General features: G+C 38.5%; 1 protein-coding gene across 5 annotated transcripts in view; it reads right to left on the bottom strand.

Annotated features, from left to right (window-relative positions):
* MICU2 (mitochondrial calcium uptake 2) overlaps positions 1 to 22,964 on the bottom strand; it is a 125,555-nt gene that overhangs the window by 19,620 nt on the left and 82,971 nt on the right. For 3 of the 5 annotated variants that reach the window (XM_036252665.1, XM_036252664.1, XM_036252666.1), the window contains exons 3-8: positions 22,419 to 22,450; positions 22,239 to 22,314; positions 14,245 to 14,292; positions 10,423 to 10,505; positions 5,823 to 5,885; positions 4,862 to 4,959 (exon numbers count right to left, since the gene is read on the bottom strand). In XM_036252665.1, the coding sequence (XP_036108558.1) occupies positions 4,862 to 4,959; positions 5,823 to 5,885; positions 10,423 to 10,505; positions 14,245 to 14,292; positions 22,239 to 22,314; positions 22,419 to 22,450 (400 nt within the window). The remainder of the gene's footprint in view (positions 1 to 4,861; positions 4,960 to 5,822; positions 5,886 to 10,422; positions 10,506 to 14,244; positions 14,293 to 22,238; positions 22,315 to 22,418; positions 22,451 to 22,964) is intronic. The other 2 variants (XM_036252667.1, XM_036252668.1) reach the window with 2 other exon arrangements.

The following is a 22,964-nucleotide window of genomic DNA, read 5'->3' as shown; positions in this document are numbered from 1 at the left end:
TGACCAGGGCAGGGGATCAAACCTGCAACCCAGGTACATGCCCTTGACCAAGAATCAAACCCGCAACCCTTTGGTGTGCAGGCCAACACTCTAACCTCTGAGCCAAATAAGCCAGGGAGAGACTGTTTTTCTCTCCTTTTTTTTTTTTTTATCTCACCCAAGTATATTTTTGCATTTATCTTCAGATAGAGCAGGAGGGAGAGAGGTAGGAAGAGAGAGAGAAACACTGATGTGAGAGAGACACACCGAGTGGCTGCCACCCACACAACCTCAACAGGGGCCGGGGACAAACTGCAACCGAGGTACGTGCCCTTAGCGGGAACCGAGCTCAGGACTCTCAGCTCTGCAGGCTGACATTCTACACGCTGAGCCGAACCGACCAGGGCTGTTTTTCTTCCCTTAAGTATTTCCCTAATATATCTTAAGCCAGAGAATTATTTTCAGCTTTAAAAATGGATTTAAAAAAAATGAGGTCAAATGTACCACACCAGAAATAAACTCAGGGATTATTTCTGGTCATAATTTCTAAGGCTAACCATCAGAGTTTAAAAGAATGAAAAGAGCCCTGGCTGGTTTGGCTCAGTGGTTAGAGCATTGGCCTGCAGTCCAGAGAGACCCGGGTTCGGTTCCCGCTAAGGCCACGTACCTCGGTTGCAGTTTGTCCCCAGCCCTGGTTGGGTTGTGCGGGAGAGAGCCACTCGATGTGTCCCTTTCACATCAATGTTTCTCTCTCTCTTCCTCTCTCTCCCTCCTACTCTATTGGAACAAAAAATGTCCTCGGGTGAGGATTAAAAAAAAAAGAATGAAAAGAAATGCAAAAGAAAAGCCCCCAAATAAAATAGGAAAGAAGAGAAAAAAGAACCATAAAACAGAGGCACTCTTATGGGGGGTAAACACCATCCACAGCTGCTTGAGCAGACTGAGCAGCAATACTTTCTTTCCTAAACAATACTATGCTGATAAAGAACTGAATTTCCACATTTAAATGATCTGATTTCATAACAATGAATAAACACAAAAAATTCCAGGAGACAAAACTTAAATTATATTTCAGGTCCTTTTGTTGTTAATCCTTACCTGAGGATATTTTTCCATTGATTTTAGATAAGAGTGGAGTGGAAGGAAGAGTGGAAGGGAGGGAGAAAGGGAGGAGAAGAGAGAGAAAGAAAGGAGAGAGAGAGAAAGAGAGAGACAAACACAGACAGACAGAGAGAGAGACATCGATAGCTGCCTCCAACATGACCCTGACTGGGGCCAGAGATGGAACCTGCAACCCAGGTATGTGCCCTTGACAGGGAATTGAACCTGCAACCCTTCGGTGCATGGGCTGACACCAACCACTGACCCACACCGGCCAGGGCTACTTTAGTTTTTTTTTTTTATCCTCACCCGAGGACATTTTTCCATTTTTTGTTCAGATAGAGTGGAAGGGAGAGAGAGGGAGGGAGGGGGAGAGAGAGAGAAAGAGAGAGAGAGAGAAAGAGAAACATCAATGTGAAAGGGACACATCGAGTGGCTGCCACCCACACAACCCAACCAGGTCCGGGGACAAACTGCAATCAAGGTACACACCCTTAGTGGGAACTGAACCCGGGTCTCTCTGGACCACAGGCCGGCGCTCTAACTGCTGATCAAACTGGCCAGGGCTACTTTACTTTTTATTTAAAGGGCTAGGCGGTATTTCCACTGGAAAAGCTCATGACTAGTTGTAAGAGTATAAAACAAAAACAAAGCAAATTAAACAGAAAACAACTCCCAAACCACAAGTTTATCCACATACTCTCTCCCTCATTAACTGCTAAGTTTCTCTTGACACAAGGTAATATCTACTTAATATGCCTGCCCGCTGGTCACCAGGTCTGGTGCGACCTCCCTGGAAGCCCATGCACTGTATGTGCCCCCCCACCAGGGACCTGTAGGACTCTTAGAAACCTGTGTCCACTTACCCTTTGGGACAAACCTGCATCTGAACATTCCTCTTCAGTGCCTAAGGGATATGACCGCGAGCCAAGTGCCTTAGTCTCACCAAGCCCCAGCTATGAAAGGGAAGGCGGTCTGGCCCAAGTTTTAAAGACAGGTGAAGCACCACCTGCAAGACCCTCGGGCACATGCGGCAGAGGCGCTGGACAGGCAGCACTGCGATGACACTGGCCCGTGTGCACGGCGTTCCCCTCACCCTGCTCAAGCCCGGCGGGGCTCTCCATGGCTGCGGCCGCTCTCTTGCCCAGCCCTCCCCCTGGAGCTGGGACGGCCTTCTCCAAGTGTAGCTGGAACAACCACACAACAGCTGCACATAGCGGCGCCAACATAAATTCACATGCCACACCTTGATTGGGCCCTCAACCCTTCCAACAGCGCTGCTGGGTGGAAAGCTCTTACCTTCCACCTCGGCTATTTCAAGCCTTCCACACCCTCCACAAATCCACCCCACTGGCTCTGTCTGTCTTCAGCAGATGACCCTGCCCCAACTTCCCAGAGAAGTTAAAAATCATCATTTAGGAAATTACCTTTTTTTTTTTTTTTTGCTATCGATACAGAAATGTGATAGCCCCCAGAAGAGGGGACGGCTCACTTATCTCCAGTCCATAGCTAGGTCCCCTGGTGGTGGCCGAATGCCACCTCCGTTCCTGTTTCTTCCTCCGCAGGGATCTCCTCTAGTCATTCCCCTTCCTTCCCATATTGTTTCCTCGTACCGTCATCTAATGGGCGAGGAAGACCTTCCTCACATTCCCCTCCGGCTAGTGCCTGCTCTCTCTCCCTTTTTTAGCCAACCTTGGAAAAGTTACCTGTATAGTTACGTGTATTTATTTCTCTCCTTAGGCCCTGCTCTCTGGATTCTGCTCCCTTTGTGTCACACGGTCTGAGCTATTCTCATTTTCCTTCCTCCACTGGTTCTTACCTGTGTTCTCCAGCTCAGTGACCAGGCTCCCCCGCATTCACGGGCTGCGGGCGGAAACCACAGCACGGGCCCCTCCCTCGCACGCTCTCATCACCAGCTACCATCAGCTCCTCCGCTCAACAACCCCAAACTCCTGCACTGCTCTCTCTACGCACTGCTGCCGCCTCAGTCCGATCACCACCACTTTCCCCATCGGCTGCCTTTCCTCTGATCTCCTCAGCTATCTGCCCGATCTGACAACACTGCATGGATAATTCTTAACCAATTTTGCAAATATGAATTCTTTTACTAACTGGAAAATTAACTACCTGCAGGAAGCAGAAATCTATCTACATTACATCAATTAAACTATTCTGAGGAATGACAGCAAAGTTAAAATATTTCTGATAATTTTTTTCTTACGTTAAATTCAGTGTGTATTGGCAACACTACAGAATAAACCTATTTCATATTGAATATTCTATATATTACCAGTTTGTAATAAAAATTTACGGTGGAAAAGTAGATGGTGAGATTGTGTTTCTTTTCATGTCTTTTGGTGGGGGACAATTTTTGCTAGGGCCAAAGATTAGATAAAAACATCAATATTTTGTAAAGTGAAATTTGACTTGGAAGATTTATTGTTTAATTAGAGCACAAAACAGACTTGTAAAGTCTACATTTACTAAGAAATGTTTTGTTCTAGTAATTTCTACATTCCTTTGTGTGAATGAAGAATTTACATTTATTTAAGTTTCTATAATAATACTGCATGACAAGAAGTTTGGAATACTGTTTGGTTAAACTTGACATTAGTATGTCCTAGCCACTGAGCAAAACCAGACAGGGCTTAATATTTTGTCTTAAATGACTATTAAAAACTACTGAATTTCAAAATTGGTAACAAAATTTTTAAAAATTAGCCATCTATGATGAAAAATAAAATTGTGTCCAGTTTTCTGTTCTAAGTTAAAAAACAACAACCCTTCTCTCTGAATTTTAAGCAGTAAATCCCTGGGGGAAAAAGACACGGAGAAAATTATCTTTTTTTAGTTCTGATTTGTTTTCTATAGATGCTGAATCGAGGTACCTTTTGGGAAAGAGACTGAGGACACCCCAAATTGAAGAAGATGTGACAAAGAGAGCTGAGGAAATGCAAACAGAAAGAAGCCAAGGACAGCCGAGAAGTCCTCAGGAGACACCTGGCAGCTGGGCAACAAGCTGCTGAGCCTCTGAAAATCACTCTGAGTGCTGATGTGTACTACACTGTGTGCTTCAGATACACGCCTCGTCTAACTCTCAGATCCACCTCAGACTTCTCATGTAGGGGAAAGAATACGAATGTGAATAAAAGAGGAAAGAATAGAAGATTAGGAAGGAAAATATTTGCATGATTAGAGCTTGCCTCTTTTCCATTATTAGATTAGTATAAAACTGATTATTAGAACCGTAGTTACATTAGTTTCAGTTTACTTTTACATTTACTCACACTGTGTGAATGAGGCGGATGGGACAAGTATCACCACGTAATTTTTTTAAAGACTAAAAGAGGGTACAGTTGACCCTTGAACAAAGTGAGTCCACTCACACTTGGATTTTATTTATTTATTTATTTTTTTTGCATTTATTTTCAGATAGAGCGGGAGGGAGAGAGGAAGAGAGAGACAAACATCGACATGAGAGAGACACATTGAGTGGTCGCTACCCACATGAGCCCAACCAGGGCCAGAGACAAACTGCAACCGAGGTACGTGCCCTTAGTGGGAACCAAACCCGGGTCTCTCTGGTCCGCGAGATGACGCTCTAACCGCTGAGCCAAACTGGCCAGGGCCACACTTGGATTTTAAACATATAAGTATATGAATTTAAACAAATCATGTGTAAGTGGACCCTCGCAGTTCAAACTTGCATTGTTTAAGGGCCAACCATACTCAGTATTCTTACCTATAAAATTTCCCTAAATGAATAAATATTTGCATTTACCTTCGAAATTCTCTATAATGAAGTTTTCTTTCTCCTCTTTTTCCAAAGAAATGTATCTGAAGGGTTGTGTTAATGTCAGGTTCTTTCACGTTTGGTTCCTAGAAAAATGTCACGGTAATTTCAAGTAATTTAACCAAGAACAAAAATAGATCCTGTAGCCTAGAACTCTCAGGACAGTATCTACAAAAGCTCTTGTAACAACCACCACCACACAAAGGTGGAAAGAGGAAGGCAGCCACTCTGTCTGTACTTCGCATAACAACCATCTACAATTGCCTTTGTGCAGGAGGAAAACCAAGGGTTGTGATTCTCAAAGTACTTCAGGTGGACTCCAGCAGTAAACAGAATTTTATAAATGTTCATACCTTTTGACCTAACAACTGAATTTCTGTGAAATCCCTCAGATATATTCATATATGTATAAAATGGTATAATTACAGAATTATTAACTGTAGCATTATTTGTAATATCAAAAGACGATATATTTAAACATCTTTCAAAAGGGGAACAGTTATATACATCAAAGTACTATGGAACCATTACAAAGAATGAGATACTCAGATATATTAAGAAAAAACGGGAGAGTATGTATATAGTATGTATACTACTGCTTATATAAAAATGGAAAAAAGATATATATACACACACACATATATATATTTAGTTATTTATATATATGTATATGCTTATGTATGCATAAAATATATCTGGAAGAATACATGGGAAAGCAACAGCACACATTGCTTAGGGAGAAATGGTGAAAACTTGTATCCTATATATATACTCTTGTGAACCTTTAAAGTCTACACCACATGAATGGAGCATATCTATTTAAAATATTTAGAAAAAATAAGTTACTGATAATTTCCCCAAGTATTTGGAAATACTTATTTAACAAACTGAACAGAAAACCTAATAAAATGTCAGTCTGTTTGGAAATGTTTACATTATATGTACATACCTGGCATTCTGTTTCATTAGCTATTGTCTTCAAGTCATCCTGTTTACTTATGATCTTCTGAAGCTAAAAAGATGGCAAACATGAATTTAGATGTGTGTCTACTGGATTTTTTGAAACAACCTAAAAAACAGATGCTATGTTGTTATAAAATATATTTGTTATTTGTTAATTATTAACTGAAATTAACTACTAATGTTATGTTTTTTTCTCAGATCATGTAAGACTCACAGGAGAAATAGATATTAAGGTATTAACATTATTATTAATAATGGATCATTTTACCTCCTACAAAAAGCCAGCTCACTTACTATATGCATATTCTAAGGGCATCACTCTATAAAAACTTCATGTTTAACCTCATTATTCAAGAAAATTAATAATTTTCTGTATTACTGATAGTTTGTGGCCACATTTTCAAGAACTTAACTCTCAAAAAGCTACTTATATCATATAAATGTTGTTCCTTTTCCCTTTCTGCATTTATAAAGCATTAAACCAATTTAAAGACCTACATTTCTACCAATTATAAATTGGTAATTGTACCCTTAGACTGAGCATATTAAAAAACTTACCTTTTAGAGTAATTTGTACCAATCCTCACATGGAAAGCAGATTTAAAAAAAGTTAAAAAAAAAATTAAATGCAGACAAAAATCTCAAACTATGAATTTAAATCAGTTAGGAAATAATCCTTTACCTGTTTTTTTCTAGGCTATTTCTTTGTTAACAGTTTAAAAATTGCTGCAGCTAAATTTCAAATTAATTATCTCAAATTTAGTTGATTCTACTATGTTTATTTTAGGCAAGTGGTTTATCTTTAGTTCTCTAAATCCCTCAAACTTTTCAACATACCCCATTACTTATTTTAGGAAAAAAGTTGAAAGGCTTTATTTGTTTTATCCTTTTTTATTTTTATTTTTATTTTTTTTAATCCTCACCTGAGGACATTTTTCTATTTTTTGTTCAGGTAGAGTGGGAGGGAGAGAGAGAAACAGAGAGAGAGAGAGAAACATCGATATGAAAGGGACACATTGAGTGGCTGCCACCCGCACGACCGACCAGGGCCGGGGACAAACTGCAACCGAGGTACATGCCCTTAGCGGAAACCGAACCCGGGTCTCTCCGGACCGCAGGCCGACGCTCTAACTGCTGAGCCAAACCGGCCAGGGCTATCCTTTATTTTTTAAGTTGACAATCAAATAATATAATGCCTAGTTCAATACCCAACATTTCTCCCTAATCGTGATATCTCCTTTTGGTTCCTAAAATTGGTAATATGGATCTCCTTTGTTTTTTTGTTTTTACTAAAGTATAACTGACTTACAGTATTATATATATTAGTTTCAAATGTATAACACAGTGATTCAATATTTATACACATTTACAAAGTGATCACTGTAAGTGTAGCTACCTTCTGTCACCAAAGTTATTACAGTATTACTGACTATATTCTCTATGCTGTTTGTTACTTCTATAAGTTACTTATTTTGTAACAAAAAGTTTGTGCCCCTTAATTCTCTTTACCTATTTTGCCCACCCTCCTACCTCTGACAACCACCAGTTTGCTCTCTGTATCTATGAGTCTGCTCGGTTTTGTTTGTTCATTTGTTTTATTTTTTAGATTCTACTTATAAGTGAAATCATACAGTCTTTGTCTTTCTCTGTTTGACTTATTTAGCATAATACTCTTCAGGTTCATCCATGTGATCACAAACAGCAATATTTCTTTTTTTTTTAATGGCTGAATATTTTAAAATATTCAACTGTACATATGTACCATGTCTTTTTTAAACAATCCTCTAGCGATGGATGGACACTTGGGTTGCTTCCAAATCTTGGCTCCTGTACATAATGCTACAGTGAACACAGGGATGCATATGTCTTTTTAAACCAAAGTTTTGGATTTCTTCAGATAAACACCCAGAAGTGAAATTGCCAGGTCATATGGTAGTTCTATTTTTAATTTCTGGAGGTACCTCCATACTGTGTTCCATAATGGCTACAATTTACAATTCTACCAACAGTTCGCACAGGTTCCATTTTTTTTTTCTGGTTCCTTTTGTTTTTTGCTACATCAAGTACTAAAAATAAGTAAAAATTTATCATATTTAAAACAACTTTAGCCTGGCTGGTGTGGCTCACTGGTTAAGCATCAACCCATGCATTAAGAGGTTGCCAGTTCGATTCCTGGTCAGGGTACAGGCACAGATTGTGGGTGCAATCCCCAGTGGGGGGCATGCAGGAGGCAGCCAACCTATATTCTCTCTCATCGATGTTTCTCTCTCTCTCCCTCCATCTCCTTTCCTCTCTCTCTAAAATCAATAAAGAAAAAAAAAATTAAAAAAAAGACATGTGGTGGCTGAATGGATAACTAAACAAGACCCTTACTTATGCTGTGTACATGAGACTCATTTCAGATTGAAAGATACACACAGAATAAACTTAAAGGGATGAAAAAATATATTTCATGAAAATGGAAATGGGGAAAAAACAAAGATCAGGTAGCAATACTTACACCAGACAAAACATACTTTAAAACAAAGGCTATTAACACGAGAAGAAGAACCCAGAAATTCCATTTCTGAGTATTTATCTGAAGAAATCCAATCAAAAGGACACAAATATCCATATATTCAATGCAGCATTATTTACCATAGCCAAAGTATGGAAGCAGTGCGAGTGTCCATCAGTGAATGGGCGGACACAGGACTGGCGCAGCAGCACTCTTGCTCCCTGAAATGCACCCAGCTGAATCTCCGTTTCAAGTGTACCTTGCTTTCTTTATGCTAAGCCTCAAGGGCCCTTCCTTCTTTTCCATAGCTCACCTCTACCTCTGTGACTTTCAGTAAACTTTATCTTATAGTTAGTCTTGGCTCTGAAATTCTTCTTAGACAAAACTGAACTAAGGTCCAGTCTGACTCCGTTGGTCTAACACCTGGTGAGTTGGCATTCTTGCCGTCAACTGTATGCCTTAAAAAAAAAAAAAGTGGTGTATATATACAATGGAATATGATTCATAAAAAAGGAATTAAATCTTGCCATCTGCAACAACATGGATGGACCTAGAGGGTATTGTGCTGAATGAAATAAGTCAGACAGAGAAAGACAAATGTCATATGATTTTACTTATATGTGGAATCCAAAAACAAAATGAACAAACAAGCAGGACAGAAACAGATTCATAGATACAGAGAACATTTTGATGGTTGCCAGATGGGAGGCAGGTTGGGCAGATGGGTGAAAAAAATGAAGGGATTAAGAAGTACAAATTGGCAGTTACAGAATAGTCATGGGGATGTCAAGTCCAGCACAGGGAATATAGTCAGTAATATTGTAATAACAATGCATGGTGTCAGATGGGTACTAGATTTATCGGGGTGATCACTTTGTCAGTTATATAAATGTCTAACCTCTAATTTGTATACACGAAACTGATACTATATATTGTACTTCAATTGTATCTGAAAAATAAAAAATAATTTTCCCAATACCGCCCTGGCTGATTTGGCTCAACGGTCAGAGCGCTGGCCCACAGACCAATGAGTCATGGGTTCAATTCCAGTCAAGGGCATGTATCTCGGTTGTGGTTCATCCCCGGCCCTGGTTGGGTCGTGTGGGAGGCAACCAGTCGATGTGGCTCTATCAAATCGATGTTTCTCTCTCTCTCTTTCTCTCTCCCTCCCTCCCGTCTTCCCTCCCTCTCTATTTAATGATAAATGGAAAAATATCCTCAGGTGAGGAATACAAAAAAAAATTTCCCAATACCTGAAGTCACTCTAACCACCGAACCTAACTGGCCAGGGCCACAGAGGTATTTTTAGTATCATCATCAACTTTCCTGCAATGATGTGAAATTTCCTGCAATGATGTGAAATTTACTGGTTGGACGTCCTGGAGTTATATGTTGGGAAATTTCATTTAAACATATTTTCAGCTTCTCAAATATTAGCCTTTAGTAAATTCCTGGAAAATAGGCACAATTTATACCTATCATGGCTTTCCATTTTTCCCTATTTTTTATGAAGATGTAAATTTTTGTTTTTTTTATCCCTTTCTTTGGGGAGTGGTGTAAGAATAATTTTTAACAGACCTATGAAGCCCTTGCTAATATTGTATTATCATTTGCTGAAATCGTAAAAATAAAACCCTAAAAAATATGGATGCTTCAGCTCATTTCTTTTTGGAATCTTATGCTCTGTTCCTTAACTGTTTTTTGTTAATCCTCATCTAAGGATATTTTTCTATTGATTTTGAGAGAGAGTAGAAGGAAGGGGGGGGGGGGGAGAGAGAAACATTAGTGTGAGAGAGATACATTTGACTGGTTGCCTCCTGCATGTACCCTGACAGGAGCCGGGGGTCCAACCTGCTACCTAGGTACCTGCCCTTGACTGAAAATCGACCCTTCAGTTGGCAGGCTGATGCTCTAACCACTAAGCCAAACTGGCCAGGGAAAAAATTTAATATTTTAAATGTATAAATGATTTCCTGATATGTGATATATAAACAGTGAATATAATTTTGATTTTTATGAAAATGGTAAAATTATCACACAAATATCCAGGTACTTTATGATAAACCAAAAATAACTAAAATCTACTTACCTTAAAAAATTCCTTTTTCTCAACCATCTCATTGCCATCTGCATCCAGCATTTTAAAAGCAACATGAAACCCAGTATGTGGTTCTGCAATCCAGAGAAAAGGAGTAGTCAAATGTTAGTGAAATGCAAATTACATGTAGATCTAATAGATCTTTGAATATGAAATCAGCCACTAGAAGCTACATAAGTGAAGGCCTAAACAGAGAAAAAAGTGATCTCTTCTTGTAATAATGATTTTTTTTTTCTTTATTGATTTTAGAGGGCTAGGGAGAGAGAGAGATAGAGACATCGATGAGAGAGAACATCAACTGGCTGCCTCCTCCATGCTCCCCAGTAGGGATTGGGCCCACAACCTGGGCATGTGCCCCAACTGGGAATTGAACCGGCGACCTCTTGGTGCATGGGTTGATGCTCAGTCACTGAGCCACACTGGCCGGGCATAATGATGATTTTCAAAGGCTAATACATTTCCATGGGTGTGCTGTTCTGTTATGAAGTATGCTGCCCTTCAAAGAAAAAATAATTTGAGAACTTTATTTCTTGAGCTTTCCTATACTCTTATAGAACCATGGCTATTTACATATTGATTTGTACTTTTAATTTCCTTTTCTAAGAGTAGAGTTAAAAAAAAACTATTTTGAAATAATTTTAGACTTACAGAAATGCTGTAAAGATAGTATGGCAAGTTCCCATAGACCCTTCATCAACTTTCTCAATGTCAACATCTGATATAACCACAGTGCCTTTACGAAAACTAAGAAAGTAATACTGGTATAGCATTTTAAACATAACTATCGACTTTATTCTGGTTTCCAAGTTTTCCGCCTAAGGCTGTTTTTCCTACTCTAAGATCAAATACAAAAAAAGTTGTACTTTGTTGTTTCCTAGTATCTTCCAAGCTGTGAAAGTTTCTCTCTCCTTGATTTTCATGAACTTGACAGTAGAAGACTACTGATCAGGAATTTTGTAGAATGTCAATGAGGGTTTTTAAATATAAACTAAGGTACCAATAATATATTAAAAATTTTTTAAAAATCCTCACCTGAGAATATTTTTCCATTGATTTTTAGAAAGAGTGGAAGGGAGGGAGGGAGGGGGAGAGAGAGAGACAGAGACACACATCACTCGGTTGTCTCCTGACCAGGGCCTGGAATTGAACCTGCAACCCAGGTATGTGCCCTTGACTGGGAATCGAACCTGACTGTGTGTGGTTCTGTATGTGGGCAGATGCTCTAACCACTGAGCCCACTGACCAGGGCCCAATACTATTTTTTTGTTTGTTTTTTGGTTAATCCTCACCTGAGGATCTTTTTCCATTTATTTTCTTAGAGAGAGTAGAAAGGAGGGAGGGGAGGAGAGAGAGAAACATAGATGTGAGAGAGACACATTGACTGGGTGCCTCCCAAACTACTGTGATCAGGGCCGGGGATGGAACCTGCTCTTGACCAGGAATTGAACCTGAGACCCTTCCGTCCAAGGGCTGATGCTCTAACTGCTAAGCCAAACTGGCCAGGCGCCAATCCTATTTTTAATGATAAGACATAAATACTCCCCTGGCTATTTAGGTAGCTCATTTGGTTAGAATGTTGTCCCAATACGCCAAGATTGCAGGTTTGATCTCTGGTCAGGGCAAATACAAGGATCAACTAGGAGAAGGAACATGGCGACAGGCAGGACTGGAGTGAGGGTGAGTGTGAGTGAGTGAGCGACTGTGAAAGCGAGTGTGAGAGGGTGGGAGTGAGACTGAGCATCCGAGCAGCAGTGCAGAAACTTAGGGAAGATGGTTACGGTGCTGTGGATGGGGGAGCTGCTGGCTACTGCTGTGCTGAGCACTAAGGAAGAGAAACTAAAGAAAGATCCCATTCATCACTGCAACAAAAAAATTAAGATACCTAGGAATAAACTTAACCAAGGAGGTAAAAGACCTGTTCTCAGAAAACTACAGAACATTGAAAAAAGAAACAGAGGAAGATATAAAAAAAAAATAGAACCATATACCCTATTCATGGATTCGAAGAATTAACATAATTAAAATAACCATACTACCCAAAGCAATCTACAGATTCAATGCAATCTCAATTAAAATACCAACGGCATACTTAACAAAACTAAAACAAAAACTTCAAAAGTTTATGTGGAACCAAAAAAGACCCTGAATAGCCTCAGCAATCTTGAAAAAGAACAATGTTGGAGGAATCACAATACCAGATATCAAGTTATACTATAAAGCCATCATAATCAAAATAGCCTGGTACTGGCATAAGAACAGTCATATAGATCAATGAAACATAACAGAAAACCCAGACATTGACCCAAGACAATATGCTCAATTAATATTTGACTAAGGTGGCAAGAGCATACAGCGGAGTAAAGACAGCCTCTTTAATAAATGGTGTTGGGAAAACTGGACAGCTACATGCAAAAAAATGAAACTAGACCATCAACTTACACCATACACAAGAATAAATTCAAAATGGATAAAAGACTTAAATATAAGTCGTGAAATCATAAAAATACTACAAGAAAATGTAGGCAGCAAAATTGCAGACTTCACACAAAGCAGAATTTTCACTGATATATTGCCTTTGGCAAGAGAAACAAAGAAAAAAATTAATTAATGGGACTATATCAAAACTAAAAAGCCTCTGCACAGCAAAAGAAACCAGCATCAAAATGAAACAGGAACTTACGGTATGGGAGAACATCATTGCCAATGATACATTAGATAAGTGGTTAATTTCCAAAATATATAAAGTACTCATACAATTCAACAAAAGGAAGACAAACAACCCAATTAAAAAATGAGCAGAGGAGCTGAATAGACACTTCTTCAAATAGGACATACAAATGGCCAAAACACATATGATAAAATGCTTAACATCATTAATCATCAGAGAGATGCAAATTAAAACAACAATGAGGTATCACTTCACACCTGTCAGAATGGCCACTATCAACAAATCATCAAACAAGAAATGCTGGGAAGGGTGTGGTGAAAAGGGGACTCTAGTACACTGGTGGTGGGAATGCAGACTGGTGCAGCCACTATGGAAAACAATATAGTGTTTCTGCAAAAAATTGAAAATTGAACTGCCATTTGACCCAGTGATCCCACTTCTGGGACTATATCCTAAGAAGCCTGAAACATCAATCAGAAAGAATATATGCACCCCTATGTTCACAGCAGCACTATTTACAATTGCTAAGATCTGGAAACAGCCCAAGTGTCCATCAGTAGATGAGTGGATAAAAAAGCTGTGGTACATACACACAATGGAATACTATGCAGCTGTAAGAAAGATCTCTTACCCTTTGAGATGATATGAAGGGACCTGGAGAGTATTATGCTAAGTGAAATAAGCCAGTCAGAGAAAGACAAGTTATCACATGATCTCACTTGTTTGTAGAATATAATGAACAAAATAAGCTGACACATAAAATAGATTCAGAAACATGGGTATAGGGAACAGATAGACAAATCTCAGAGGCAAGGAAGGTGGGGGAGCAGAAAGAGATATATAAAAAACTTATATGCATAACCAACAGACACAGACAACAGGGGGTCAGGGGACAGAACGGGGAGGAGGATGTCAATGAGAGGAAAAAGGAGGAACCATCTGTAATACCTTCAACAATAAAGATTCATTTTTAAAAAACAATCAACTAATGAATGCATAAATAAGTGGAACAACAAATTGATATTTCTCTCTCTCAAATCAATAAATTAAAAATTAAAAGACATAAATACTAAACTTTCAAAACTCTGTTCATTAATCATAGATAATTCCACATGACAGTTGAGGAAAAAATGTGGGATACTTACTAGTGAGGATTGTAAGCAAGAAAAGATACTCAGTATATGAAATTAACCCTGGAAGAGACAAAATAAAAACAGAATAAGTTTTAGATGGTTTAGAAATAATCATGTACATAGTATATGGAAACGTCACCTAATTAAAAACACATTTTTACTTTAAATTACCTCTGTTTGGTACAGTGGAAAACTTTTCTAATAGAGTTAAGTACAGTACTAATACTTAAAAATGATACTAGGTTTTAACAGATTACTATTACTAGTAAGGAGGGGGAATGGCTGCTGGCTAGGAAATACAAGTATCCACTTAAGGCTTTACTTGCATGATACTCTAACTTCTATTCAAATTTTACTGTTCATAACATCTCAAGTAAGCAAATTTATAAATTCAGTAGAATAAGAGAGATTTCGTTATACAAGGGTCAAACTGTATTATTTAAAATGAAATCCCTGTGGCATATTAATTTTCTTCTGGGCACTCCACTCTACAACGTGCAGTTCAGGCGAGAGGGCTCAAGAGGTCCCCTCTGGAGGCAGAGGCTGACTGGTCTGGGCAGTCAAGGTAATCTGCAGAGCTGGTGCTGGGATGGCCGAGCCAAGCTCATGAGCAGGTTGTGTTTATCTGGCTGCAGGGGCTCACTGAAGGATGAGCCATGACCTATGCTGGGCCAAGCAGAGTGGGATTTCTGCAGAGAAGGCTGGATCACTCACTTCATCTTCCCCCTGGGCTTGGATGATGTGAGAATGTTTCACTGAGGATGTGAGGTCACGGAGAGAGTCCTGGAACTGCCGGAGATCAGTGCTTACAGCCCAAGAACGGAACAGTCTTTGACTGCTAGGCCTGAAGGATGAACACTGGTGATGCCTAAGCCCTGGATTAAACTGGGCATCACTGAGGCTAGGTGTCTGGTCACAAAATAAACTCAATAAAAATCAATAAAAATAAATAAATAGAAAACAAATAACAAAATCTTCATCATGGGAAACCTTAGTCATATACAAAAGTAAGGAGAATAATATGATGAACAATTATATATGTATCAGCTTCAGTAATTATCAGCTCAAGGCAAGTCTTGTATCTATACCTCTCACTCCCTTTCCCTCACCGCCTACTGAATTTGAAACAAAGCCCATATGTCATATTATTTCATAGTAGAAAATTCAGACTCAATCTCTCTATTTTTTTTTAATCCTCACTTGAAGACTTTTTTTGCATTTATCTTCAGATAGAGTGGGAGGGAGAAAGTGGGGAAGAGAGAGAGAGAAACATCGATGTGAGAGAGACACATCGAGTGGTTGCCACCCACACGACCCCAAATGGGGCTGGGGACAAACTGCAACCGAGGTACGTGCCCTTAGCAGAAACTGAACCCGGGTCTCTCTGGTCCGTGGGCTGCTGCTCTAACCGCTGAGCCAAACCAGCCAGGGCCAGACTCTATCTCAAAAGAACTGTTCCCTCCTCCCAAATATATTGACATCTAAAAATTATCAAAAATTCCTTATTATCATCAAATTAAAATCCGTGTTACAAACACCCGTTTCAGAAAAATATTTTTTAAGTGTGCTCAAATCAGGATTCACTTGGTTGACAGATCTCAAGCCACTTCTTTTTTTGTGGTAAAATACAGTAAAGCCTCAATATAATGGACTGATTTGGGCGAGGGGGTGTCCATTAAAACTGAAAGTCCATTATATAAGAAAGTAGGCTTTCCTAATGTGTATGTTAAAAAACTGGCAAATTAGTTATTTACCTGTTTTTACTTATGTAGACATGTTTGTGTAATTAAAATTAAGTATGCATGAAAGGTTTACTTTCACAGAGAAGTTTTCTATCTGTATTACTGTAGTTTTAAATTTATACTGACTAGCCTAGCAAAAGTGTGCATTCAACTGTCACCACAAGTAAACAAATGCACACGGCTGGGACATGGCTTAGCACACGTGGGAACATCCACTGGCTCATGTTAAAACTGTTACAGAAAGTCACACCCCAAGACAACAGACCCAGTTACCGGGAGCGATGTGGTGTGATCACATGCTAATCATTTGCCAAACACTGTTTATGAGTCGTGATTCTCAGATTTAAATTTGTAGACTATAGTTGTAGATATGTAATATTTATTTATGCCAGTGAAATTACTAGTGTTTTTTCCAACATATCACCTATTTGTTAAAATTTGTTAAAAATAACAGTGAATTAATAACAAAAAATAACCTGTTAATTTAATTAATAAGCAAATCTTGGTTAAAAGCATTTTAAAATTAACAGGGTGCTAATTTTCACATATGACATATGGATCAGAAATTTTGTCTGTTAAATCTGAAGTCTGTTAAATTGAGGTCTGCAAAATCGAGTTTACTGTATATATAACATTTCCATTTTGGCCATTTTTAAATGTATAGTCCAGGCATTAAGTACATTCGCATTGTTTTGTGAACCATTTATCAGAACATTTTCATCATCAAGAACAAAAACCCCCATAAACAACGACTCCCCATTTTCTTCTGACCCACAACCTCTAGTCTAACGATTTTCCATCTCGTGGCATACATAAACTGATTACTAAAATTCTACGGCACACTAAAAAATATATTATACTTTTTGCTGATCTGACCAAAAAAAAAAAGGTATACTTTTGATTCATTCATACCAGACAGCTAGTGTTGTGTTGGCTGTTTGACAATCTATTCTTCTATTTGACAATCTAAGGAAAAATAGGTCAGTGCCCCTGACTAAATAGGTACTGCATGTGTTTACATTCCTGCGCTACACCGCCCTGCCTGCTGCAGCACAGCAGCAGACCTTTCCTGCTCTAGTCAACTTTGTTTCTGTTCTAAGGACCTCCTATAAGTGGAATCATACAGTATGTGTCCTTTTGTGACTGGCTTATTTCACTTAGCATAATGTCTTCAAGGCTCATTCATATTGTAGTATCTATCAGAATTCTATTCCTTTTTTTATTTTAATTTATTGACTTGAGAGAGAGGAAGGAAGGGAGGGTAGGAGGGAGAAGGAGAGTGGGAAAGAAAGGGAGAGAGACACACTGATTTGTTGTTCTATTTATTTATGCATTCATTGGTTGATTCTTGCATGACTAATTTCCCTGACCAGAGATTGAACCCCCAATCTTGGCTTATTGGGGCAATGCTCTAACCAACTGAGCTACCGGGCCAGGGTGAGAATTCCATTCCTTTTTAAGGTACAATACCATTCCACTGATGAATGGACCAGTTTGTTCACCTGTCACCTGTTTCACCTTTTAGCTACTGTGATTAATGCCACTACAAACACTAGTGTACTATAGTATCTGTTTGAGTCTCTGCTTTTAATTCTTTTGTGTATATATGAAGAAGTGAAATTGCTGGATCAAATGATCATTTTATGTTTAATTTTTTGAGGAACCTCCATACTGTTTTCGATAGTGGCTGCACAAATGATGGGTATGAAGTGGTATCTCACTGTGGTTTTTTTTTCTTTTTTTTGGTACGTGTCTCTAGCGGAAAATGAATCCAGAGTCTCTGGTCCGACGCCGACGCTCCAATCACTGACTGGCCAGGGCTCACTGTAGTTTTGATTGCATTTCCTAATGATTAGTCATGCTGAGCATATTTTCATGTGCCAATAAGCCATTTGTACATCTTCCTTGGAGAAATGTCTATTCCACTTTGCTTACTTCTTTTTTATTTTTTATTAATTTATTTTTGTTACAAATGTTTTTCCTTTTCCCCCACTGGTACCCCCTACCCGCCCATTCCCCAGCTTTGTTGTCCATGTCCATTGTTCATGAATACATGCATATAAGTTCTGTGGTTTATCTCTCCCCCATCACCTCCTCTTCTGGGGATTGTCAGTCTGCACCCCACTTCCACGTCTCTGGGACTACCCCGTTCCTCAGACTGTTATGTTCATTATATTCCACAAATAAGTGAGATCATATGATACTTGTCTTTCTCTGTTTGGCTTGTTTCACTTAGGATGATACTTTCTAGGTCCTCCATGTCGTCTCAAAGGATAAGAGATCTTTCTTTCTTACAGCTGCATAGTACTCCATTGTGTATATGCACCACTGCTTTTTTATCCATTCCTCTACTGATGGATACTTGGGCTGTTTCCAGATCTTAGCTATTGTAAATAGTGCTGCTATGAAGATGGGGGTACTTACATTCTTCCTGATTGGTGTTTCAGGCTTCTTAGGGTATATTCCTAGAAGTGGGATCACTGGGTCAAATGGAAGTTCAAATTTTGATTTTGTGAGGAAACAGCATAGTGTTTTCCATAGTGGCTGCACCAGTCTGCATTCCCACCAGCAGTGTACTAGAGTCCCCTTTTCTCCACACCCTCGTCAGCACTTGTTTGATGATTTGTTGATGGCGGCCATTCTGATAGGTGTGAGGTGATACCTCATTGTTGTTTTAATTTGCATCTCTCTGATGATTAGTGATGTTGTGCATTTCTTAATATGTCTCTTGGCCATTTATATGTCCTGTTCAGAGAGGTGTCCATTCAGCTCCTCTGCCCATTTTTTAATTGGATTCTTTGTCTTCCTTTTGTTGAGTTGTATGAGTACTCCATATATTTTGGAAATTAACCCCTTATCTGATGTATCATTGGCAATGATGTTCTCCCATACAGTGGGTTGCCTTTCCATTTTGATGGTTGTTTCTTTTGCTGTGCAGAAGCTATTGAGTTTGATATAGTCCCATGTGTTCATTTTTTCCTTCGTTTCTGTTGCCTTATGTGATGTATCAGTAAAAATTCTGCTGCGTATGATGTCCGAAATTTTGATGCCTACATTTTCTTCTAGAATTTTTATAGGTTCATGGGTCACATTTAAGTCTTTTATCCATTTTGAGTTTATTTTTGTGTATGTGTAAGTTGATGGTCTAGTTTCATTATTTTGCATGTAGCTGTCCAATTTTCCCAACACCATTTATTAAAGAGGCTGTCTTTACTCCACTGTATGCTCTTGCCACCTTTGTCAAATATTAATTGAGCATATTGCCTTGGGTCCATTTCGGGGTTCTCTATTGTGTTCCACTGGTCTATATGCCTGTTCTTGTGCCAGTACCAGGCTGTTTAGATTACAGTCACTTTGTACTATAACCTGATATCTGGTATTGTGATCCCACCTACTTTGTCCTTCTTTTTCAAAATTGCTGTGGCTATTCAGGGTCTTTTTTGGTTCCATATGAACTTTTGAAGTATTTATTCTAGTTCTGTGAAATATGTTGTTGGTGTTTTGATGGGGATTGCATTGAATCTATAGATTGCTTTGGGTAATATGGACATTTTAATGATGCTAATTCTTCCAATCCATGAACAAGGTATGTGCTTCCACTTTTTTTATATCTTCCTCTATTTCTTTTTTCAATGTCCTGTAGTTTTCTGCAAATAGGTCCTTTACTTCTTTGGTTAAGTTTATTCCTAGGTATCTTAATTTTTTTGCCGCGATGGTAAATGGGGTTGTTTTTTCAGTTTCTCTTTCTGAGAGTTCATCATTGGTGTATAAGAATGCCGCTGATTTCGTGATGTTAATTTTGTATCCTGCTACTTTGCCAAATTCATTTATTAAGTCTAGTAGATTTTTGATGGAGTCTTTAGGGTTTTCTATGTATAATATCATGTCATCCAGGCATATGTCTTAAAGATAACTTTTTTTTTTGCATCACTAACTTTTCTTTTTCTTTTTTTTTTTATCCTCACCCAAGGACATTTTTCCATTTTTTGTTCAGGTAGAGTGGGAGGGAGAGAGAGGAACAGAGAGAGAGAGAGAGAGAAACATCGATGTGAAAGGGACACATCGAGTGGCTGCCACCCGCACAACCGACCAGGGCCGGGGACAAACTGCAACCGAGGTACGCGCCCTTAGCGGGAACCGAACCCAGGTCTCTCAGGACTGCAGGCCGACACTCTAACTGCTGAGCCAAACCGGCCAGGGCTGCATCACTAACTTTTCTGTTGTTTGATTTTGAAGCAGGTGCATTTGTCTTTAACAAAAATTCTATACAGTAAGTCTTCTGATATGTTTTCTTTAAACTATTCAGTGTTCATATAAAGGTACTCTAATATTAGTTGAAGGAATAAAGTATTTCATGCCTTGGCAGCCTCACAAAAGAGTGAATAACTGTTTCTAACCTTCAAAGGAATATGGCAATGAGTAGAAATGGCCAAACTGCTAGACTGCGCTGGTGGACGTGGTGCCAAAAGGAGACCTCATGTTTCCTTTCTCTAGACATAAGTGCGTGTCTTTTCCACAGGGGAGCTGTTTGAAAAATAAAATTCCAGTCTTTCGTTGAAATACCTATGTAAATATAAAGCTTGTATAAACTCAGAGTTGAGACAAGGTAAAAAGATTACCTTACACTCTCAAGATAGATCATAGACAAGCTATTTGTACAACAGCATTCTAGGCATCTACGCTCTGAAAATGCTTTTTAAAATTTACTGACAGTTCAGAATATTTATAGGAGAAACAACTAAACACACACTTGTCATATCTAATTGTAAAATAAATGCTGTTAAATGAATATTTCAAAACTGCATGTTGCCCTGACCGGTGTGGCTCGGCTGGTTCAGCGTTGACCCATGCACTGTGCACAGAAAGGTTTCTGTTTCAATTCCTGGTCAGGACACATGCCTGGGTTGTGGGCTCGATCCCCAGTAGGGGCATGCAGGAGGCAGCCAGTCTATGTTACACTCTCACATGGATGTTTCACTCTTCTCCCTTCCTTTCTCTCTAAAAATCAATAAACTATTCTTAAAAACAACAAGTGCATGTCAAATAGAAAAGTATTTAAAATAATTTATATTTAAAAATTTGTTAAAATATCTTTAGGGGATACTTGAAGAGATTATTGAATTCTGTTACTATGCTTCTCTGGAAATATTTAAAAATTGGGATCACTATCAAATATGACTTGTCACTGAATGCAATTTGGAGAACCCTGTACCCCAAAGAGAAATTACCACATTTGTCATAAGAATATATCTTACAACATGTCTTATAATTTAAGTACATCTTTGAGAATGGTATTATATGGAGAATTCTGCTCGGGTTTAAAAAATACATAGTAACTATGACTTACAATTTCTTTTTTTAAAAAAATTCCTCACCCAAGGATATTGTTCTATTTGTCTTCAGAAAGAGTGGAAGGGAGGGAGAGAGAGAGAAACAGTGATATAAGAGGGATACCTTTACTGGTTGCCTCCTGCACAACCCCAACAAGGGCCGGAGACCAACTGTAACCGAGGTACATGCCCTTGACCAGAATTAAACCCGCCGGTCCATGGGCTGACATTCTAACCACTGAGCCAAACCAGCCAGGGCACATTTTTTTTTTTAATCCTTAGCCAAGGATATATTTCCATTGATTTTTAGAGAGAGTGGAAGAGATGGGGGAAGAAGGAGAAAGGGGTGGGGGAGGAAGAAGCATCAATGTGAGAGACACATTGATTGGTTGCCTCCTGCATGCTCCCTAATCTGGGCCAGGGTTTGAACCTGCAACCCAAGTATATACCCTGGACTGGGAATCAAACTTGCAACCCTTTGATGTGTGGCCAATGCTCTAACAACCCACCCATGCTGGCAAGGGCTACAATTTCCTTTTTTTATAATGCATGGTGGGTAAAATTATTTTTTAATTTCAAGAATATATACTACCTTTTGCTATTTATGAAACAACGGAAACCTTAATAGTTTTTCCATATGGATTCTTTTTGAGGCATTCTCTTGTTATTTTAGATACTCTGCCTTCCTCCTAGGCATTAATGAAAATCGATACTTAAATAATTTATTTGTAATTGCTCAGGGAATGACAAAGTTATTTCCTACTTGATAAGTATTCTATTATGATTTAAAACCACCTATTAAAGAACATGATGCTATAACATGCTCCATTGTATTTCTCTAACACACATCTGCAAACCTCATATCGTAATTCCTTAATAATGCTTTGGTTAATTAAAACATGTAAGTAGAAACTTAACAACAAATCAAAATTACCTTTATCGCCAAGGTCTCTAAAAAACGTTGATCCACAACGAGTTGTTTGGATTGCTGCCAGTATATCCTCAATATCCTTTGAATATACACATATTAAAATCTTTTAATTTAACTTATAAAAGTTAATTTTCTATCATAGAAAAAAAACAGAGAACTTCTCCCTGCTCACACACTGCTTACCTTTTTTGTCAGCCTCTTGACTGAAGTCTTACCTATAGCAAGGAAGAAACATTACTAGTACCTATATTCCTTGGTAAAACTTGACTTCCATTAAGAAAAAAATCATTTGAAAGACAAAACAAACAAATAAGTATGTATTAAAAAATAAAAGTTTGGCAATTTTAACTAAAATCTTTAAAGAAAAGTTACAAGCCAGAGAATTCTAAGCCTAAACATAAAGACCCTGTAGATTCAATTTCATTCACCCCATCTCAAATACATGAATTATAACTGGCATACAATATACTATTAGTTTCAGGTATACATCATAGTGATTTGATATTAATATACATTATGAAGTGATCACCACAATAAGTCTAGTTACCATCTGCCACTATGCAAAGTTATTAAAATATTGTCTATATATTTGTTTTAAATGTACCTTTTTTTAAAAAAATTATCTTTATTGTTGAATGTATTACAGATGTTCCTCATTTTACCCCTATTGATGCCCTCCTCCACACCCCACTGCCCTCCTGCCTTTCCCCACAATGTTGTCTTTGTCCA

Source organism: Molossus molossus, unplaced genomic scaffold (genome assembly GCF_014108415.1).
Source record: "Molossus molossus isolate mMolMol1 unplaced genomic scaffold, mMolMol1.p scaffold_m16_p_10, whole genome shotgun sequence".
NCBI classification, from domain to species: Eukaryota; Metazoa; Chordata; class Mammalia; order Chiroptera; family Molossidae; genus Molossus; species Molossus molossus.
The sequence above is the reverse complement of the archived record's forward strand: the minus strand, read 5'-3'. Positions and strand labels throughout refer to the sequence as shown.